This window comes from Lissotriton vulgaris, chromosome 5, assembly GCF_964263255.1.
Source record: "Lissotriton vulgaris chromosome 5, aLisVul1.2, whole genome shotgun sequence".
In the NCBI taxonomy this organism is placed as follows: domain Eukaryota; kingdom Metazoa; phylum Chordata; class Amphibia; order Caudata; family Salamandridae; genus Lissotriton; species Lissotriton vulgaris.
The window spans coordinates 401,602,238-401,624,300 of record NC_141693.1 but is presented as its reverse complement, the minus strand read 5'-3'; the positions used below and the strand labels follow the sequence as shown (position 1 = coordinate 401,624,300).

The 22,063-nt window shown below is 40.7% G+C and overlaps 1 protein-coding gene across 2 annotated transcripts in view; it reads left to right on the top strand.

Moving 5' to 3' along the window:
• The window catches only part of TP73 (tumor protein p73), a 309,820-nt gene extending 290,804 nt beyond the window's left edge, over positions 1-19,016 (top strand). For both annotated transcript variants that reach the window (XM_086921747.1, XM_086921748.1), the window contains 3 exons: positions 2,380-2,512; positions 7,212-7,305; positions 11,232-19,016. In XM_086921747.1, coding sequence (XP_086777873.1) covers positions 2,380-2,512; positions 7,212-7,305; positions 11,232-11,555 — 551 coding nt within the window. In that variant the 3' untranslated portion in view covers positions 11,556-19,016. The remainder of the gene's footprint in view (positions 1-2,379; positions 2,513-7,211; positions 7,306-11,231) is intronic.
• The last annotated feature ends 3,047 nt before the right edge of the window (positions 19,017-22,063 follow it).

The following is a 22,063-nucleotide window of genomic DNA, read 5'->3' as shown; positions in this document are numbered from 1 at the left end:
GATAACCATAGAACTGTACTGTCAAGACAGACCTAACAGGACAACAAAAACCAATGAAAAAAGCAGAAAAACAGTCAAAAAGCAGTCATGGCAATTTGTTATATTCAATTGTGCCACCGTTTCCATTACACAGAATGGTCTAAAAATGTGAAAGCACTTTTGAGCCTCTTACAATCACCGGCCTATATACAATGCAGAAGGTTGTTGTCAGTGGTAACATTTCTCAATGACAAACACAGCATTACATTGTGCAAAATCTATTCGCAGTGTTAAAAAATCCATTATATTAAAAAATTGAAATGTTGTGGAAATACATTATATGACATCTATTGGCCATGTGGCATGATGGAACATCTTAAGCCTTTGTTTAATCGATTTATAGTTAATTAAAAGAGGCAGGTCTGACGCAAGACTGTAATAGACTTATTAGAACTTTGCATTCCTTGAATTTACTGTACTTAAAGACAATTTTAGAAGCCATATGCTGGGCCACACAAAGCTAAAACAGGCCTTTAAAAATAAAATAAAGAATAAAAAGAGTACTATGTACTTAATAATGGGCATAAAAGTGAAAAATCACATGTTAGTGGAAAGCCTGGAGCCTAAACTTAACGCAGGGCCCTAGACGTCTCTTCAATTTGGGCCAGGTCCAATAAATGGTACTTTTTCTAAGTATTTAAAAAAAAAATGCTCCACAAAAGTGAAAACGTAGTATATGCTTCCATCTAGTGGTCTAGCCACAGAAGCTTCCAATTACTGTAGAAGACGGCAGGGCAGGCCTTGCTTGTATCAAAAAGCTATAAATTAATGTTGGTGAAGGAGAAGGGGACCTGAAAAGCGAAACCTGGGGCATAAAGCCCCCGCCGCAGCTATCCCCCCCTCCTCCACCCCTGTCCATTCTGGCGACCCTGCTTTTTCTCCCATGTTCGACCATGAATAAAAAAGAAATGTTGATAACATATTGCATCACTCTCAGTATTTTTCGCCTCTGTGTTTTGTCAAATGATTTACTAGCGGCTAAGGATGCGCATTCATAATCAGAACACAAAACCATATCCTCTCCAGCAGGTTTTAGTTCTACTGGCGAACACGTTCCCCATGCACAGGAGCAAGAGTGCGTCCATTACACATGTATGACGTTACAACGCATACTTTTACCACGCATGCCTTTACAACGTGGTATTTACAACGAATACCTTTACAATGCATAGTGCTTTGGGGTGCTGGATAGTGAATAGTTTAATTTACTATTCCAACTCCAGTCCCCGTGGACACTAGGGAATGTGTGGGATAGTAAATTAAACGTATTCCCTATCTTAGAGCGCCCCCCCAGCGCAATGCGTTGTAATGGTTTTCATTGTAAATACCGCGTTGTAAAGGCACTGCGTTGTAAAAGTTGGGTCGTAAAGGATGTTTCCCGTCCATTACACCTGAAACTGCAGTCTAACTGCCCTCGTTTGCTATCTTCCCTTTAATGTTGTATTTGTCATACTATTCACATTTTGTGTAGTGCACATTCTGCCAAACTAATGTCATCCCTGGCAAAAAAGTTCAGAGCAGTTCCACGCAGCAGGAGGTAGGACCTTGTTGCAGCATCCGACATGTTTTTAATAAGCAAATGAGGACCCCCAGGACTACTTTGCTGTAATGCTGCAGCATAAACCAATCATTAGTCTCACTGGACATAAAGGAGCGTAGACAGCTCAGGTACCCAGAGGTGAACACGTCATTTAGGAGACCCTTTTCTCTGGACTGCAGATCTGTGGCACTTTTCTTCATGAACTTGGAGCCTATGTGGTTTTTGCATTTTGAGTTTTCTAGGACTTGAAGCTGAGGTCTTCAAACTTGGGAGCGGCCCCCCCTGGGGGTGGCTTAAGTGATCTCAAGGGGGTGGGGGGGACCAGTCTCTGGCCAAGAGAAGCCTCATGCTTTGTTTTAAGTGTTAAAAATATGAGCATCAGTAAGCCACCTTGTAATGAGCCGTCACTAACAACTTTTGTTATTTATATCCTGACTGGAAGTATGTGTAAAAAGGGGTAACAGAGCTTAACTGCAATGTTTAAATATGTTTAGACATATTTAATCTTTGCCAAATTAGCAGAATAATTGCGAAAAAATTAGGGGGGGGGGGAGTGAGGATTTAAAAAAAAATTTTTTACGGGGGGGAGGGGGCTTAGCAAGAAGAAGTTTGAAGACCACTGACTTAAAGGAACATGGAGGGCGTGGACAAAATGATTATTACTTTCCAGAATGTAACACTATGAATACATACACCATGTTCAAAATATGTATCTCCATAATGTGAAATGTAAGCGTTTCTTCCCTTCCAACAAACCTTCAAGGGTACCTGCACCCTAACTGTTTTCCTCTTGTTCTCAGGACCTGGGATGCTGAATAACCACGCCATGCAGTCAAACGGAGACATGAACGGGGGCCACTCGTCTCAGTCAATGGTGTCTGCCTCGCACTGCACCCCGCCTCCGCCCTACAACGCAGACCCCAGCCTGGTCAGGTAGAAGTGATGTGATGTGTGATGCACGTCTTGTAGTTTTGCTTCGTGTCCGCTACTCCCCTGCCCTCACCCCTTCTCTAACCAAGACGGTAGCAACTGGTCACCTGTTACAACTGAGAAATCTGAGGAATTCCTTCCAACACTTCTACTCAAATGTCAAGTGACCTTGTGCCATAAAATGAGTGACAGCAGTTAAAATATTTCAGTAGGAACACATGGGAGGTTGCCTAGAACACAACAAGAACAACACAACAGAGCACACTGATGGGACACCCAAGGAATTCCAACCCTGTTGATTGACAAGAACACAGATGCACTGGGCACAGTAAATTCACTTTCATAATAGGCTGCCTCGGCTGAAGAGCTGCCTGTGAGGGCTGGGACTGGGTTTGTCTCGTCTTCTAACAACTGGATACATGGTTGATTCTGTCACAGCCCTTGCGGCCTATTGGCAGGGCTTTAAGTGGGATGAAAAAAGTGGGGGGTCTCTTAAAGGGGCATGCCCGGGATAATTAAGGGCGTGGCTTAAAATATGAATGCTAAAAATCTGTGCTTAGCATATGTGCCACCAGAAAAGTATTTTGCTGCTTCTGTTATTGCCTCTACATATATAATACAACAAGTAACATTACACCAGCAACAAGGCAGGACTATTGGCTATGCCAAAGGTTGTTAGTTGCATAAGATAAACATACTACATGCATACATACAACTATGGCTTTGTTGTATATAATATTGAAAATGCATTAGGTCTTGCGCAAGAGGTTGTGGCTTAATGACTAGCGCTGCCAACTTTGGAGCTGTGGAAGCAGGTTTGAATCTCAGCATTGGCTCAACATCCTGTGCATCTGGGCAAATCACTTAATCGCCCGTGCCTACCAAAAAATAAATATTATGTCCTTGTTGGTGCTCATGTAAAGCACTTCAAGTTTTGCAAAATAGAACGGTCCAAAAATAAAAGTTACATCAAAAACAGTGAACTGCTGCACAGTTAAGATTTTTTTGTCCATTCTGGGAGTGAGGGCGAAAATGGAGAGATCGACAGTGACCCTTCCGGCACCTACTTTAGAACCCGCCCCACTTAACACCTTCCATGCTCAGCACAGCCCGCGGCCGCCATGAGTCACAGTAGGCATGTGCTCCCGATGGCCGGGAGCCGTCCGAACGTTGCCACTCCGCCCACGCGCGATTAATTCCCCACCTGTGCGGTAGAATTAATCAGTGGGTGGAGTTCGGACGGCTCCCGGCCGTCATGAGCACACGACCACCGTGATTTATGATGGCCAGGAGCCGTCATGAGCATAGCAGCGCCACGCCCAGCCACGCTCCCCTCTCGCACCACAGCGGAATTTGCCACGCTGTGAAGGGGTTAAAGCCCTGCCTATTGGAGGACAAAACCGGAAATGAAATCTTCTCATTTCGCTACTGGCTAATCTGTTTGGAAGGTTAACCCTTGGATTGTCTGACAATATCTTCGAATAAGCAAACACATAATATGTCTGACTATTTTATATTAAGTGTTTTCGAATTATGGAGAGCAGCGGATTACAGAAAATATGTTTCAGTGCCAAACAGTTGGACCTGCAGGCCCCAAGCATTGTGCTTTCTGGAAATGGTTCTAGTTGCAGGTGAAACAGAGCTCAGTGACTGTGACCTAATTTGATGACAACATACACACCCTCCAAATTGCCACTACCCACATGATGCTCACCAGTCAGTGGACGACAGAGCTAGCCATGGGCAAAGGAGTTACCATGTATTACAGGGGAGCTGTTGCCCAACCTTACTACTGTTCAGAAAGGCTTTGAAAACCTGGCTTTTCTCGTTCTAATTTCTCTTCTATCTCTCATCTCTGGTATCTTCCTCCACTGTAGTGCCTAGACGCCCTTGGGCGTTCGAGCGCAATATAAATTTCAAATTCATTCATTATTCCAAACACGCAGGGTGACCAGGAGAGAAGCAGTGTTTGCGGGTGGCAATGAGCGGGAGAAACACCATTTAGAAGTCAATTGATGAAAAAACATACAAAAGTCCAATATGGAAAAATGCCATATGTGGTACATGTAAATAAAACACGCCAAAGCTTATTATGACAATTTAGATTTCGTTTTTTTCAGCTGCTTGTGATTTTTGAACATTGGGTTTTAAACGATTAGCTTCACTTGCACAGAATTTGGAGCACTGCAATCCCATAAGCTGTGTCAAGGCCAAAATCTCCAAAGTCTTGTCAAAAGCTATTGTAATTTTAAAAGGCCGAGTGTGCGCTGCCTGTCCTTAGAGACTTTAAAAGGTTCTGAAAAATCTCAGATCATGCTACCCGTGAAAATGCAGAAACGCTTTCGCTCACAGTCCCATTAAGCTATCTTGATAACACGTGGTCTGACGATTGTCATCAACATGGCACTGACAGACAGGTCCATTGTTTAAATGAGTATCATAAAGAGTATTGTTTTAGCTCATTAACCTCTGTTGCATCTACCTCCATAGACTGTTAGTTAAGGGAACAGAGTCACTTTTCTGCCTGCTAGCACAGAAGGAGTTTTTCACCTCTGGCTCTTACACACTTATTTGCAAGCATCTTGCGCCGTCGGTGCGTCACTTTTTTTGATGTACTGGCAGTGCAGTGTGCTGTCCCATATTTAGAAGGCCTTGCAAATCTACCCTGCATGGCTTTTCATGGCCTTGTAATATGGCCCCTTTGCATACGTTACTTTGCGTAAAAGGGGAGTGCCATGGGTGATGCTGTGGGTGCTCCCACGCAACACCCATGGATTCTGACGCATTACCAGATTTACGTTTTGGAATTCAGGAATTTTTCATAATCCTTCGCCTCCTCAGGGGGGTGTAAGAGTGGCACAACGAGGAGAAATACTTGTATTTCTCCTCGTATTTTCCTCTTTCTATGTGTGCTGCGTTCTGCAGCACACAGACAAAGGAAAATACAGTCTGATTGTTTTTGAGTAGGGAGGTGTACCTTCCTGCATAACAACAATAATCCCTGCAACGCAGGCACCCTTGAACCAAGGTGCAAACCTGCCTGCATTAGCGCATGGCTGCTGTAATAGCGCTGGTGCAGGAGAGAGCACCGGGATGAGTCATATTGCTGTTAATACACCGCATCCCTGTGCTTTTAAAATTATGTAGCTCGATGTTGCAAAATGGCTTGTGGCGCCGCACAATTTTCTCGTGAATGAGGCCCTAAAACTATGACTGGATGAGTGCGGTATGGTTTGCCATCACAAAGCAAAGACACTCAATGCCACTCAGTATCAGAATGAGCTGCCTTAACTCCCCTCCCAATGTGTATCCAAAGGCTGTCAACTATGTTTGCTAGTGCACAGTTTGCTTTGTGGTTTGCGCCAGTCCTCACTCCGTGGAACAAACTAAATGACTACGTAGCAGACCTGGGCTTGCGGTATTGACACAGAAACCCTGCTATAAAGCCGCGGCAGTGGTTCCAGCATGGTGTTTACCATTGGTGGACTAGACAGAGGAGATTATAAATCAGCTCCCAGCCACGCCTTAGTCAATTTCCCCACTGTAAAAATCTATTGTTCTGTCAAGCTACATAACTTTAAGTAACTTAAAAATAGGATCGAATATTGTGAAATACCATCAGATTGAGTACAGATACCGTTGCTAAACATGCAAAATGTAAACTCAATTCTTGGAAAACAAGAATCCACTGTTTCTGTGTCCAATGTTAGGAACAGTGCAGTCTGCATAAAATCTTACTCCATGTTTCATAAAAATCATTTTTATCAGACACAAACCGTTCCCCATATCCAACAAGAAGCATTGCCAGCAGATGCAAACCTTTCCCCATGTTCAACTTGGAACATTGCATTCGGATAAAACCCTTTCCCCAATGGCCAACAAGGAACATTGCTCTCAGATACAAACCTTTTCCCATCCCTAACAAAGAACCTGTCAATCAAACACAAACCTTGCCTCATAGTCAGTAAGAAACACTGCTGTTAGATACAGTCCCTATCCTTTGTCCATATGGAACACTACCTATCAAATTAAATGAAAATCCCTCGGAGAGAACGCATGCCCAATCATATCCAAAACTCTGGAAAGAGTTGTGATCACTGGCAGCCAGCAGATAAGGCAGCAATATTGGAACTACTACATTTTAGTCTGTTGATATGCATTTGAACCCCTTGGCAGAGTCATGTGTCCAGAGGATTTCCTTTAAAAGTTAGGTGATGTGAACTTAATAATTCTCGTTTCATAATGGACTGTTCTTTCTGGGGTGATGAAAGGATGAGACACAGGCTGCACTTTCACTAATAAAGGACCCACACAATACACCAATTATGTAGGAAACACTGAAAGTGCACCCCCTTTTTTAGTTTTGTGTTCATTCTACTTTGGAAAGAGTTGTAGCTAATATGTAATATCGGATGTAATATGTCTCACGACGATGATGAGGGACAGCCATGCACATACTCAGCAGTACACTTTTGTGAATGCGGATTTAACTCCCATCTGTTGTATAATCGATCTGAGCTAACACCACACCAGCATTGTGAATCACAATACATCAAATCATCAAAGTAGTACAACTTTAAAGGTTGCCCAAAAACACCACCATTTGTCTTTCGAAGACGTCTGTATGTATTTCGTCAGCAACTGTGACACTTGAGCAGACACGTTAATACCGTCTTATTTTCAATCCTCTTCTTTTCTGCAGTTTTTTGACAGGATTGGGGTGCCCAAACTGCATCGAATATTTCACATCACAAGGGTTACAGAATATTTACCACCTGCAGAACCTAACCATGGAGGTAAATGGCATCAGGAAGCTTTGTTTTGCAGTTTGACCCTATGATATGTATCTCTGTAGGCAGAGACTGGGCAGAAATCAATTTTTGTAACACTTTCCTCCGGTTAAGTTGATTCATTTAACTTTCTGATAATTTCTCATCCATTTATTGATGTAAGAAAGTTGACCTTAAAGCTCTTTTATGCACAACAAACTTTACGTACTCATGCAGGAAGGCATAGCTTTTGGTTGATCAAAGTTGAATAAAATCAATTACCAGAAAGGAACAGTGATCAACAATAAAAAAGTCTCCACCCAAGGGAACCCTGCATACTCACCCATAACACTTTCACAGAAGTTCCACATGTTGTGTGTCATCAAATGTGCTGGAGATGTCTCCCACCTGTAGTGTCATTCTCCAAGTTTCAGTTTAGGGTAGATTTAGTATGATATTCTGACATACTAGCTTGACTTGTTTGGGCATTACACTATGACATACAAGAAGAGGAAGCAAAGGATGAATTACAATTTATTACATGTAGGTTTCAAAGGGGTATACGCTAAAGTCATGGTACAACAGTGGTCAGGATAATTTGCCACAAACTATTCAACCTTAGATGTTTCGGCATCTCATTGTGTATGGCGATCAAGATCTTCACCCTTTATTAATAACGCTGGGAACTACTTCCATAGATGGGGCATAGTAAAAAGTAATCAAGTCACAAAGACTGGGCTGAGATATAAACCAATTAAATTTACTTCAGCCTGTGCTCTTTCCTGACAGCAAGAGAGATGCCAACACATTGTGACATCCTTTAGCAGTTTTACTATAAACCAGACCTGTGATACCCAGGGTCGTTTATCCCCCCTCCCCTCCCCACTTACCCATCAGGAGCCACTTAAAATACCTATGGTTTAATCTGTTAGAACTTAGATTTTTCATTGATTGCTGGGACCAGTTAGATAGATGTAGATTAGAACTAAGCATTTTAACAACTAACATTGTTAGTGATTTGTTGCAAGTCTGCATAAAGCATTGTCAAGTGCTACACACTGAGTTATCTTTCAGCTGAAACACTGACCCATGATATCTTGTCTAATCTTTTGGAATGTGTGTGTGTGTGTTTGTGCATGGTCTAATTTGCAACTATCAGCATCCTCTGAATTCTTAGGTTGCAGGTGCAAGTGAAATAATTTCACGTGATTTTAATGAACACTTGGAAATTGTCCAGGTTCTGCCAATTACATCTAGGCCTTTTGCTGGTCTTTTTCCACCAAACAACTGAAGTAGTGTTGTAAAGTTCAGTTCAACTTTATTTCGGCTGGTAGCCATAAAAGCAGGAAGTACACAAAAATAAAATATGAACAAGCATAGGCTAATTGAAAAAGGAAAAGTAGAATTTAAGACAATTTATCGGGTAACACATTACCGTTGATATGTACTGGGGCAGAGTAACAGTTCATTCTATGTAGTTAGTTATGCCTATTCTTAAAAATATGTTGTAAAGTATCTCAAAGGCACTGCTTTTGATTAATTATAGTCCCAAATTCCTTGCTCCAATGTGTTGCGTGAATCACATTGGTATGTTATTAACAGCTCCCTCAACAGGTAAATGCATTTTGTCAGGTAGGATTTAGAGCATTCACTAGCTCTGTGAATCCGTGCAGGGCCACAAAGTATTTAAACATTATAGCATGTCAGCTTGTCATGGTAAATGCAACTTGGCCAGTCCCATCGCCAATTTTGCCTCTACTCTCCGGCGAACTGTATGCTTTGTTTTCAATTAGCAGCATTAACAACAAAATGCGATTGTTACTTGGCTTTACCATGATCTTTTTTAAATAAAAACACTCTGAAGTTTAATACAATTACTTTAAAAATTAAATTGATTGGGAGCATTATTTTCCTGAAGACGATCACATGTTTGATATAGTGTGCATAATCAAGAGGTGCATTGAAGTCCGTTCTTTAGTTAGTGGTGATTGCACTAGTATCCACGTAAGGTGGATAAACCAATAAGATACGGTTCCTAGGTGGCATTGATTGAGATATCGGTGAAGCAGCACCCAGAAAAAAGATTTTAAAACTAAATAACCTCAGAGATAGTTATTCAAAAGCATGTGTCCTGTCTCAAGACATACTATTAAATTGATGTTACGTGACTTTCAGTACACTTTTTGACATCTAACCAACGTTACATGGTACAAAATTATTTTGCATTTGAAGCAAATGAAATATGGGCATATCTGCACCCTGGGAGTAAGTAATCTTCTCTGCTTGAGTAATTATACTGGTTTTGAGGATGACTTTGAGTTTTTGATATTGAAGGCCATTACAAATACCTTTGCCCACAAGAAGTGTAACAGTAGTTTGTGAAGCATCACAATTTGTAATATCACTTAGTTTAGAGAACTTTGGAATGAAAAAAGATTGCTCTCTGCTCAGAAATGCCTTTGAATTTTAAGTAGATGATGATGTGTGTGGAATTTTAGTAGACTCCAGGGTTTGGAATGATTCATTGGTAACACTAAAGTTTTGACTTAAAACAAAAGCATGTACTCTCTATCCACCAAGAACATGAGCACTGGGGAAGTCGTCGCCAAAGCAATTTATTGAGGCATTTCATCCCGCATAAAAGCAAAGAATGAGCATCATATATTCAACTCCCGGCCAGATTATCCCTATGCGCTATGCACAAAGGGTGCAAGGCTGACGCAAAATGTAAGTGAGATTTATTTATCAAGCCACTCAAGATCATCATGCGTAAACCTGCGCGGCTTGATAAATCTAGAGCAGTGCAGGGAGCGCAAATCACTGCCTTGTGTTACTCTGCAGCAGGGAGGAATTTTATGGGTGGAGTGTGGGTGTTCCCGTGCAGCCATCCATTGATTATGGTGCATTCCCAAATTTTCAATTAGTGGTTGATCCGGGAAAGCATCAAAGTGCTATGTCTCCCCAGGTGAGGCGTAACGAGGAAAAGCATCTTTATTTCTCCTTGTTTTTTCCTCTTTCTTTGTGTGCTGCAGAAGAAGAAAATGCCTCTCAGGATATCTATGAGATACAGCACATTCCTGTCCTTTTCCCCCTCTGCTGACGCACAGTGGGCTGCAATGCGCCAACTTAGGCACCCATGCACCATGGCGTTGTAGGGGTGATTGTTTTTGTGCAGAAAGGGACACCTTCCTGCACAAAAACAATCACAAGAGGTGTTTTCCTCTTTCTATGTGTGCTGTATTCTGCAGCACACATAGAAAGAGGAAAAAACAATGAGAATTAAGGATATTTATCCTCGTAACGCCCCCCCTAACACCACCCTGGGGATGGCGTTAGATTCTGACACATTCTAAGGTTTACAATGCATCATAAATATAGAAATGCTTCAAATCCCTAGGGGTTGCATGGGAACACCCACAGTAACACCCATGAAAGGCACCTTTCATGCAGTGTTCTGTGTGAAAGGGGAATATATGTACAAGGCCATGAACAGCCATGCAAAGTGGCTTTGTGTGGCCTTGTAAATATGTTGTGGCACATTGCACCATCAGTTTAAAAAAAGTGATGCTCTAGTGGCACAAAAGTGATGTAAATGAGGCCCTCTGTGGTTTCAAGCATTTCATATTGAGAAATTGCATGCCCGTAGAATAAGTGATTGCATTCTTTGATTCTTTAGTATATTTCTTGAACAATAGTTGCCAGTAAGTTGTCTTGGGGGAATGTTTTGATTCTATTTAACAGTACAATAGGTATTTCCCCATTTTCATGTGCTCATCATGTTATTGATATTCTTTGAGCTATGATCGTCAGCATAAAATGAGGAAAAACAAGTTGTGCAGCGAGGTCCGACAGTTATGCTGGTTGCATGGTCAAATGGCCACTTGTGACCTGATCTCCATCAATGTCGCACATGCCATGACTAACACTGCTTTTGTTGTTGCCTTGCTCTCCAGGATCTTGGAGCACTGAAGATCCCTGACCAGTACCGCCTGACCATCTGGAGAGGTCTTCAGGAGATGAAGCAAAACCATGATTATGGTGGTGGCCAGCAGCTGATTCGCTCAAGTAGCAATGCCGCCACTATCTCTATTGGCAGCTCTGGGGAGCTTCAGCGCCAGCGAGTCATGGAGGCTGTGCACTTTCGCGTCCGCCACACCATCACCATCCCCAACCGTAACGGTGCTGACGAGTGGACTGACTTTGGGTTTGATCTTCCTGACTGCAAATCCCGCAAACAGTCCATAAAAGAAGAGTTTTCGGAGAATGATATGAACTAACAAATATATATTTATTTTTAAATCTCAGAATAATGGGCAGGGAGTGGCTGAAACAAAACAAAACTCTTATTTAAAAAGATGAATCAGAAAGACATGTTTACAGCCTTAAATATCCGAGACACAAAAGACTCTATGGAAAACTCACTACTGAGATGGAACCTGGTTATTTTGTTTAATTAGACACCACTTGCAATTGTTTTCCTGCAGGCGTGTGCACCACTTTCAAAAGACTCTTGTTGCTTATGCACACCACTTTCAATACCTTTGTTGTAGAGTTATGTGCACTTGCATACATTTTGGGAGATAATTGTGCAGAACCTCCAATGGTTTCAAGATAGGGTTGTGCACATCTTGCATAACGTTGGAAGAAGAGATGTACACAACTTCAAATGGCTATATGATGGGGCTGTGCATCGCTTTCAATGAGATCTTGGTGTGGTTGGACACCAAAGTCTGTCCAATAATATGGTGCACTACTTTAAATGGTTGTGTGGCAGGGTTAGGCATAATTGCCAATGACTGTGTGGTGGATCACTTCCAATTGATTTCTGGTAGAAATGGTCACCATTTCCAATGGCTTACTGGGAGGTTTGTACCTCACTTACATTGGTATGACATCATGGTTGTACACTACTGCCAATCACATCCTGGCAGACTGTGTGCATTGCTGCCAATGGCTGTTCCGAATGACTGCATTACATCCAAAGACATCATGACATGGTTGTGATCAACATTTGAAGGTGTTTTGGCAGGGCAGAGAATTTCATATAAGGGTGAGTTATTTATTGAGGGGGTGGTTAAACTAAGAGGGCAAAATAAATACTCGACAGATGATGAAAAGCTGAAACTCTGTCACCATGGTGTATCATCTGTGCATTGGGGCTGTAGGACATACACCACTCCAGATGACCTGACCACATACTTGAAGATGTTTGCTTCATGACACCCGGACCCCCGTGATGTAAGCATGAACATGTTTTCTCTTGTTTTAAGGCTACCCAAAGTCTCTACTTTGAGCCAGTGTAGTGGCCCAAGGATGACATGTGTTTTCAGACACACCAATAAAACGGGTTAAAGTCTCCAACATCCACTACGGGCTGTTAAAGTTAAACCTGGGGGCTTATTTGCCCCGGTGGACTGCCAAAAAGTATTTTTCAGTGTGCTTCAGTTCTTTGTAGAGTAGAAAAGCAACATGGCTTGCAGATTCCAGACTTTGTACATATGTGTGTCAACTATCCTATGTGTGTGTGTATGTCTGTGCAGGTATTATGTGCACTCACTTGGGGTCAAGGTTGTAGGTTACGAGGCCATAGGACCACGGTAACCAAGTTGTTGACCCCACAATTTTTAACCTGCTTCATTTTTAAACGCTTGTAAAAATATATCCTCAGCAAAGCTTGGCACCTACAGATGAAAGGATAGTGTTTTGAGGTAGGGAATGTATATATTTAATAGGCTGGTGAGCTAGTGGTTTTGTTCTGTATATGTATAGAGTGGGTGCATGGGGGGAGTGTGCCTGGCGTACATAATACACAAGATTATCCCTTCAACTTCTCAATTTACATCACTCTGTTACCCAGAAACCTGTAGGTTCTGTGTTCAAGATGTGTCTCTGGTTGACAATGATTCAGGTATGAAATCCCTAAATCAGAAATAACAGGGAGCTGTGGGAACAATAGAAACGCCATGGCAAAAATTCTCTACCATATATTAGACAAGATCATCTTCCAAAAATGAACACTGTAAATATTAACAGATGAATGGAGAGGACATTCCGGTCGCTAAAGGGAGGGTCAGCAAAAAATAAAGGGTAATAAAGTAGGGTAAATGATCTAACTTAAAACACTTAATCACCCAGTGTTGTTATAATTACATTTAATGCAGGATATATGGTCACCAATTCATTAATGATGAAGCCTGCATCTAACAGGGAAATACATTTAACCAAACTAAGGATTTCCTCAATGAACTCATATTCTAAAATCCCTTAAAGAACTATTAATCAGAAAATGTCATTGCTGCGATGACTGGCACTGTAGTCTTAGCTGAGCTAATTTGGCAAAAGCTAATCATAATTGAATTTTAGGAGTACTCAGACCAGGGGCCTGTTGTGTAAGAGTCATTAAAAGGTTTGCTAAAATTTCACGTTCACGTTGACAACAAGATCTGTGCATTCATTACCCGGAAAATAAACAGGTCAACCTCCTTTCAATTTTTTTATTTATAATCTCACATATGTAATCTGACAATTTGCTCAATTTACTGTTCAACCTCTAGCTTGAGCTGGTCCCCAAGGCATAACTTTTATCAATGGTGACAACTCTCAATGAGTGGGCTATGATCTCATGGCTTCTTTTCATGATAAAATCATATTTCTCGTGGCCAAGTTACCTTCACCAGATCACCTATATTAACATACTACAGATGTGGTTTCCTACCCCTGCATATTTTGGAAGCCATCCTAGCTCTTGAAAGTGACCTATATAGGATCACCAGCTCCCTCAACCTCCTCCCAACAAAATTGATAATGTGAAAGGCATCAACATGAGCCAGCATCCTCAGTGGGCCTTTTAATGACTCTCTTAGTCAAGAGGATGTCCACTATCTACTCAAAAGATGGCAACATTAGTACGCTCCTGAGGAAGTCCAATGCAGCTCCTGATACAACAGATCATTATGGAAGTATTTCTTTCCTACCTTGTGCAGCACATATCCAGGATTTTGTGGCACATGCTCAAACTGGATTATGTAAACTTCGTTCAATCAAGTGGATGCCCAATAACAACTCATATATACCAAGATCACTCAACTTCTAAAGATGATTAATGCTGTCCCACTTTGCAATTATAGGCTTATTTTTTACCTCCAGTGTGTAGTACCTAAGATCCTGTTGTATATGCAAAGATTTCTGCCCACTGGAAACATCACAGGTCTTTAATTAATTGAAACAAATATTACATCCGCATCAAGGGGCAGGAATTGTACTTACTTTTCCTTTACCAAGAGGTTAGTTGCCTAAAGAAGGTGATGCAAAACAAACCCCACACCAATTCAGTGAGACTCGCGTGTTAGGCAGAACCTTGCATCTACAAGACCCCCCAATTTGAACCCCCTCACCTCTTATCTAATAGAATTATGAGCACTTTGCAGCACACCAGGCATTGGTATTAATTGCTGTAATGTAACTGGACACAGGCAATATGTTAAAGATTATGAATTGTGAAACTCACTCCTCATGGGGCAAAGTTCTCTATATTGGGAGCACCCATGCTCCTGTCATTAAGAAAACATCTAAAAACCCAACTATTCCGTATTTTGAACAACAATGCTTCCCACTGAATCCAAAGCCTACTCTGCAAATGCACTGTTCTGCTCTTGTTTATGTTTTGTTGTCTTTTTACAGTTCCCCTTCAGTTTATTTTAAAGTGCAATAAGACCCTACGGTGCTGGAGCGCAACATTAAACTATTTAATAAATAAATGAAGCTGCAGCAAGCTGCTTTGGGATTGTAATATATATACAGATTTTTGTTTTTGTTTTGACAGTTTGAGGACAGTATTTCGTTTTAGGCTATGTCCCAAACCTCTAATTATGAATCTGGTAAGTCAGGGAGAGCAATAGGCTATTAGAAGATTGTTTATGGGGCTTATTCCATGCCGAGGCAGAAAATGTAATATGTAGTTTCTTACCGTACAATTAGGAAAACTATGCTCTTGATTTACTAAAGGGTGCGTGGGCCAACGCAGAGTGCTGTGCCAACGTGCTCTATAGAAGATATGTAAATTGACGCATTGTAATGCACCATATGAGCACCCACACAAAATGTAAGAAAATAGCGCCCCTATATGTTTTTTCCCTAAAAAAATTGCATTGACAGAATTGGTATTGTTCTGTTTTACTTGATTAGTTCTCATAGATTAAAGGTTATCAATCTAAGGACGTGAACATTTTGAGAAAACTCTATTTGGTCTTGTTGAATGGGCAGCAAACTCGGATTGTGTTTCCTCCCCCTTATGTCCCAAGCTACCCCACCCACTCATTTATGGTGCTCAGAAGTACCACAATGACCTATCCAGAACAATCTTTTAGGAGTTGGAAAACAGAGACACTTCTGTGTAGGAGTGCAATGTGAGAGGTGCCCCGAAAACCTGTAGGGTACCCACCTGTCATTTACAAACGGGTTTGACACCCTCAAAAACTCAACAAGGCCCATAGTCAATTTCAAGCTGGATGCTGGCATCCAAGTACAATGGCTGCATCCATTCACAGTGGTTCAATTTCAATGGCATATCAAGAAACTCCCATTAAAAAGATGTCCGCAAGTCTATTGGAAATTCGCTCAGTACCCAATACGCAAGCACACATATCTCAAGCACTTCATAATTTCAGACATTTGACTACCTGGGATACATCTTGAACATGGTGCTGCTACTCGCCATCCTGATTTCTGAATCACTCGCAAGTGTACTCACATCATTTCGAAATGTTAGTAGGGAGATCTTGTGGAAAAAAAAACGTTTTACTCACTGCACTATAAACTACACTTATTTAAGGTTGCACAGATGCTTTTTGTAATGCGTCGATAGCCCCAGGTGGGTTTCTTCAGCTAATTGGAACCTAGCACTAGTATAAAGGGTGTTAGGTTCATGCATTCTATTCTAGCAAAATGCCAGGCATCCCGAACAACAAGGAATTCTGAATTATAATTGATCGTATCTTAATATATATCTTTTTATTGACCATGTGAAACAGCAAACAGTTCCCGGAGAAGATCACAGCATTATACCCTTTAAGAATTAATATGTAATTACATATGTTTGTATGCATTATTTACATATTCAAATGTCAGATGATTTTGTATTTATTGCTACTGTACAAATATAATTGCATAAACCAAACAGGTACCCCTCTTGCGGCAGAATACCCTTCCTCTACAGTTCCATACATTTCAAACTCTTATTATGTTGAAAAACGTACCAATTATGCATTTAGTTGTTGTTTTTTGCTTTGTAGTTGTGCAATCTTTTTACAGCTTCTGTTCACATAACATACTATTTTGGGATGAACATTCCGAATTCTGAGATATGTTGATAATTTATTTGATTTTCTTTTAATATTTGCTCTTCAGAACACATTTTCCTCAATGCAGGAGTGACGGCGTGCCCCTTTGTCTGACTCACAATGTTCCTCTGGCTAGATATCTGATGTGGGGGAGTGTGCCAGAAAATAAAATAAAAACATTATATTTATCATTTTGGCCATTTTAGGGGAGATTTACAAAAATTCTGCTCCGTGTTTGCATCACAAAAGTGATGTAAATCGGCACAAAATCTTTTTTTCTCTAGTTATTTTCCATTGCCGAACTTGTTTAGCACTGGAAATAATTGAAAAGTAATGCGTAGCAGTGTATAGTGCCGCTTGGCATTTCTTTGCACCATGGGGTGGTTGTACGGCATTACAACGCAGGCTTTTACCCCGCATGCCATTACAACGCAGTTTTTACAACGCAAGACGTTACAACGACTTGCGGTGGGGGGCGCTGGATAGTGGAATAGTTTAATTTTCTATTCCAACTCCAGCCCACGTTGATAGTAGGGAAGGTGTTGGATAGAAAATTAAACTATTCCCTATCCTACAGCGCCCTCCAGCGCAAGTCGTTGTAACGACTTACATTGTAATAGCAGCGTTGTAATAGCAGTGCGGGGTAATGCCCGCGTTGTTATGGATGTTTCCGCAAAGGTGTCTCCATGGCACATGGCAGCTGATTTCAGCAACGGCGCTGGGGAGAGGGGAGTAGAGTGCCTTATTTTAGTAAATAAGGTGCTCTCCTCCTCCCTCCTTTTTCACGTGGCACAGCACAGCAAATCTGCCCCTTTGTGAAGCAAAGGGTGATGGGGGAATGGGCAGGAGCTTAGCAGGGCATAAAGTGAACTTAACATCTGCCATTAAAAAATGTTCTTAAAGCCTCATCACATAAGAAACTTGACCTTCTCCACACTAAATGTGACACATAAACAGACGTCAAGCCAACTCCCAATACTGAATGTTAAAAAGAAGTATACTTCAGGCGGGAACAAGGGAGAGGTGCCAAGCGTTCACTTGAAATGTTTTTAGCACAATTGATTTGCAGCAGTGACAATCAAGAAAAATACATACAGAATAGCCTATTCTCGACTTTAACATCCCTACTGACCCACCCTAAGGAGTCACATGGGATCGATCAACAAAGTCTTTTCTCAGAATTTTCCTATTAATGGGTCTAATTTTTAGGTCTGGCGATGCCAACCGCTTGTTTTCAATACATAGAGAGTGGGCTTTGGGCCAGGGCCCATCTAAATATGGGCTTATTTGGGTCAGCCTTTTTCAGTCAATGGCTTGAACCATTGCCAGTCACATCATGGAAGTCTAGAAGAACATTTTACACTCACTGTCAGGCTATTGGTTGTTTAGATGTATCCTTCACCTCCTAGGAAGTGCTGTCATTGGAATTCTTGATCAATTATTTTACATCTGAAATGTACACTCAATCATCACACTTTTTGTCACATTCGGTTATTTATCTAACAAATGCCTTACATATAATGAAAACTATCCATTTTTGTTACTTTTTCTGCTAGACACATTGGTTTACTTCAACCAATATAAATGAATTGCAATTTGCAAGGTAAGCCATAACCTGCTCCTGAAGGGTTTCCGTTTGAGGAACAGTCCCCGGCGTCCCTAGCTCATACATTTGAGCCAGAGTGCTGCTGATAAAATGCAGTGCACACTGCAGCTCCCCTACTCCTGTCACTAAAATAAAAATTCAATGTGCCTCGTGGATTTGGCAAAGCCAATAAGTCTGGCTTATAACTTAAAATGGAAGCCATACCTACTGCAGTGCTTGTTTGGAATTGGAGACTGGAGCTGCTTTTAGTAGCAGCATAAATCTAGAGACATTTAAACAGCCTTGGAGGTATGTAATTCTAGCAGTTATTAAACAATCCTATGTGTAAATAATGTATGTACATATTTGTAATTACACTGTAATTTTATTGCATTGATGAACTTTTCACATAAAGTGTTACCCATGCTTCCTATATATAATTCCCTCCCATCCTGTAGTTTAGCCTTTGAACCGTTCACGCCATTTTGAGAAAAGTGTACAGAACGGTCATGGTGTAGCTCTTGTCTCAATGAGTTTAGAATGTGTTCAGTGTTGGACGATAGGCGAACACGCACTCCTCAATTTAGTAGCAGAGTACGGCACTTTATTGCTTTTAAGATGTTTTGTAATCACCGTTCATGTGTTCAATGTTAACGGAGATGCTTTTTTTCAGGCAGTATTACTTGATATACTCCAAATATGTTAACTGTATTTTTTTTTTAAGATGATGTTCTCTTTTGGAAAAATGTGTTATTTTTTTAGCTGTGTTTCAAGTGTTTCTTTTGTAATATAATAAAAGCACATGTTCAATTATACTTCATTGCTAGGCGTGATGGTCCCTTATTTAGCCGAAGCGCTCTCTACAGTAAGCAACTTTTATCTTACTAAAAATTTCAGAGGTGTTGAACGTAACATAACTTAATCTGAATTTGAAAACATTAACAACTGAGTAAAGGCGGAGGCTTGTTATAAAACTCAAAATATGTTAAGTACAGAATTAGGGATGGGAAACTGTACACAGGGACCTTGACTACGAGTTGACGATTAATTCCGATGGTCCCAGTAAAAGGAGTTACTGAGCCCATCAGAATTATGAGTTATGGTGTTTCACACAGACATTTTGGCTGCTGAAACATTGGGCATGTGGCAATGGGGGGGCGGGGGGGGGGGGGTGAAACTTCAATTATTTGTGAGTATGCAATCAAAGGAAACTCGAAAATAAAGATACAATGTAGAGTGGGACAGGGAAAATGGTACCAAAAAAGAAACAGCCCACCTCTTCAGACCGCTCACTACGGAGTCTAGAACAGCACAACTTGTTACTGTAGCATAGTCTTTATTTCTTTTGTTTATTCAAAGAATATTTGTGTAAATATATAAGAATATCAGAAAAAGTATTTAATCATACATATTTAATATTACATACTAGCTGTCATATCCCCACTCAAAAAATGAAAAATAAATATCATACTCTCACCCTACATATATACCACTCTTACCTTATAAACCATAACAAAGCAAACATTAAACGCATGTAATCAGCATTGTAAAGCACCATATTGAATCCTGTAGACAACTACTTTGAATATTCAAAACTATTCAATGTTGCAGATCAAAAGGAGCATAGGTATGTTTAAACCATTAACGAAAATATATTCATAGATAGCAGGGAATATGTTCCTGTAGACACAGTGTAGTTAGACATAATTAATCAATTTCAGATATCAAGCAAAATAAGGAGACCAGATCACATTCATGCAAAAATACATTCATTTGGTGTCTGTAGAATTGTAGCGCAGGTCCTGACACGTGTTTTGTTGTGAAGTAGACAGCCGACCACACACCGTCCACACACCGTCGTCAGGCACAAGATGATGAATAAAACCAAAAGGAGGGGGGAACAGGACCCAACCCAAATCTAAAAATGTAAAACCACATGAATCAATACAAGGCTCTTACAGGTTTTTCTAAATACTTATTTTATAACATACTAGGCCAACATATCAAAACATCCATGTACATATAATTCAGAACCCAGGTGGTTGTCTTAACACATAACTGCACCTAGCAGCAGTGTACAGTCCACAGTGAGTCACCTGTGTTCCAACACCAAAGACTCTATATACAAATTCAAAAAGCACCCACAGTGAACAAACCTATTACCACGTGCTTATTTCAACCAACCGCTCTCGAGTGATAAATAGACCTAATGAATGCACATAGGTTACCCAATATCTGATGGCTACTAAAAGGAAAATCATGTCCACCAATCTTGGGCGAAATCCTGAACAGCAAAAACCTTTGAACTGCCTGATGAACTGGCTGATGCCCTCCAGTGATAAAGATACGGATTACAATGAAGAACAAATGAAGTCTATAGACCCACATATGGGTAAAGCCTTATGGAAATTAAAAGAAGAAATGACCTTCATATAAAGTACAGATAGGTACAGATAGGTAACTCCTTAGGATCAAACTGAGTCCCATTCCAAAAGTGCTTGTTCAAGATCTAATCTTCCAATCAAATACTGGAAAGGCTGATAAGAAGAATGGGATCTATTTAGACCGAGCAAAAGAATAGAACCTCAAAATTGAACCCGCTTAAAGGGCATTCTCCTAAGGTATTCTGTTGTTTAGGTACCTTTTAACCATATTCAAGTGGAATATAGAGAAACTTCTATTTTTTTCTATGTACAGTATTATCCCTATTCTTCATATTGGAGATTTTTTACAAAATGGTCCATTTTAAGTCAATTTCCATGTGTTTCAGTTCAACACAATGACCAACCATTGAAGCTAGAAGTTTGTTATTCCGAATAGCTGATCTGTGTTCACTATATCTGGTTCTAAACACTCTCCTTGATTCACCAACATACCCTAATTAACATGGGCACGTTATAAGGTACACAATGTTGCTAGTTCTGCAGTTAGTCATGTTGTTAAGTCTTACCTTGATGTTACCATATGTGATGTTATCAGATACAATAGCGCTGTCAGATGCCTGGCATTGTCCGCAGTGATGATTGCCAGTGACGGGAACGTCACCAGTAACAGATTTCTGAATGAATTGAGAATGTACCATTGGTCTTGCTTTGTACAATCGATCCCTTAAATTCCTATTGCGCCTACGTGAAAATAAAGATTTGGGTAGAGTAAAGCCATCGCCGTTGGTGTTTAATATATGCCATTGTGCATTAACAGCCAGACTGATCTTCTCATTCATTTTTGAGTGTCTTACAACACAGACCAGATGATTATGTTTCTTCTGTCTCTATTCATGTAATATTTCACTCTTTTGTAGGCTTCTCTGATTAATCTTCTGGGATAGCCTCTGCAGAGAAATGTCTCTTTGAGTACTTCTGCATGGCCAATATACTCCTGAAAAATATTGCAATTCCTATGAAGTTCATAAAATAACAACCAGTTAAGTGGTGCAGGCAAGGATAGCACAGGTCCCTTGATCTAATCTATAAACAAATTGACTTTCTCTTTCTGTCCACGTCCCCGCATTTGCAGAAGAAAGTGAGATACAGCAAATAAAATTGGCTGCACCGTGTTAGATCTAAGAATCCTGGAGACTGCTCCATAATCCCTAGCCCCCAGATCACGACACAGTGGCACAATCCATTTCCTCTGATGGGCGTGGTACAATGGGCAATAGAAGAGAACATGATCATTACATTCTTTAATGTGAGGACGGAACGGATCTCTCATATCTAATTCGGTAGGGGGACGATAACATTTAGCAGTAAAAGTATGAAACGGTAGAGTCTCAATCTGAAATTTGATATACAGTACTTTAGCAAGCTGGGGATTCGATCAAATCCATGTATTCTTCCAGGGAGAAAGCATCCTTGAACTC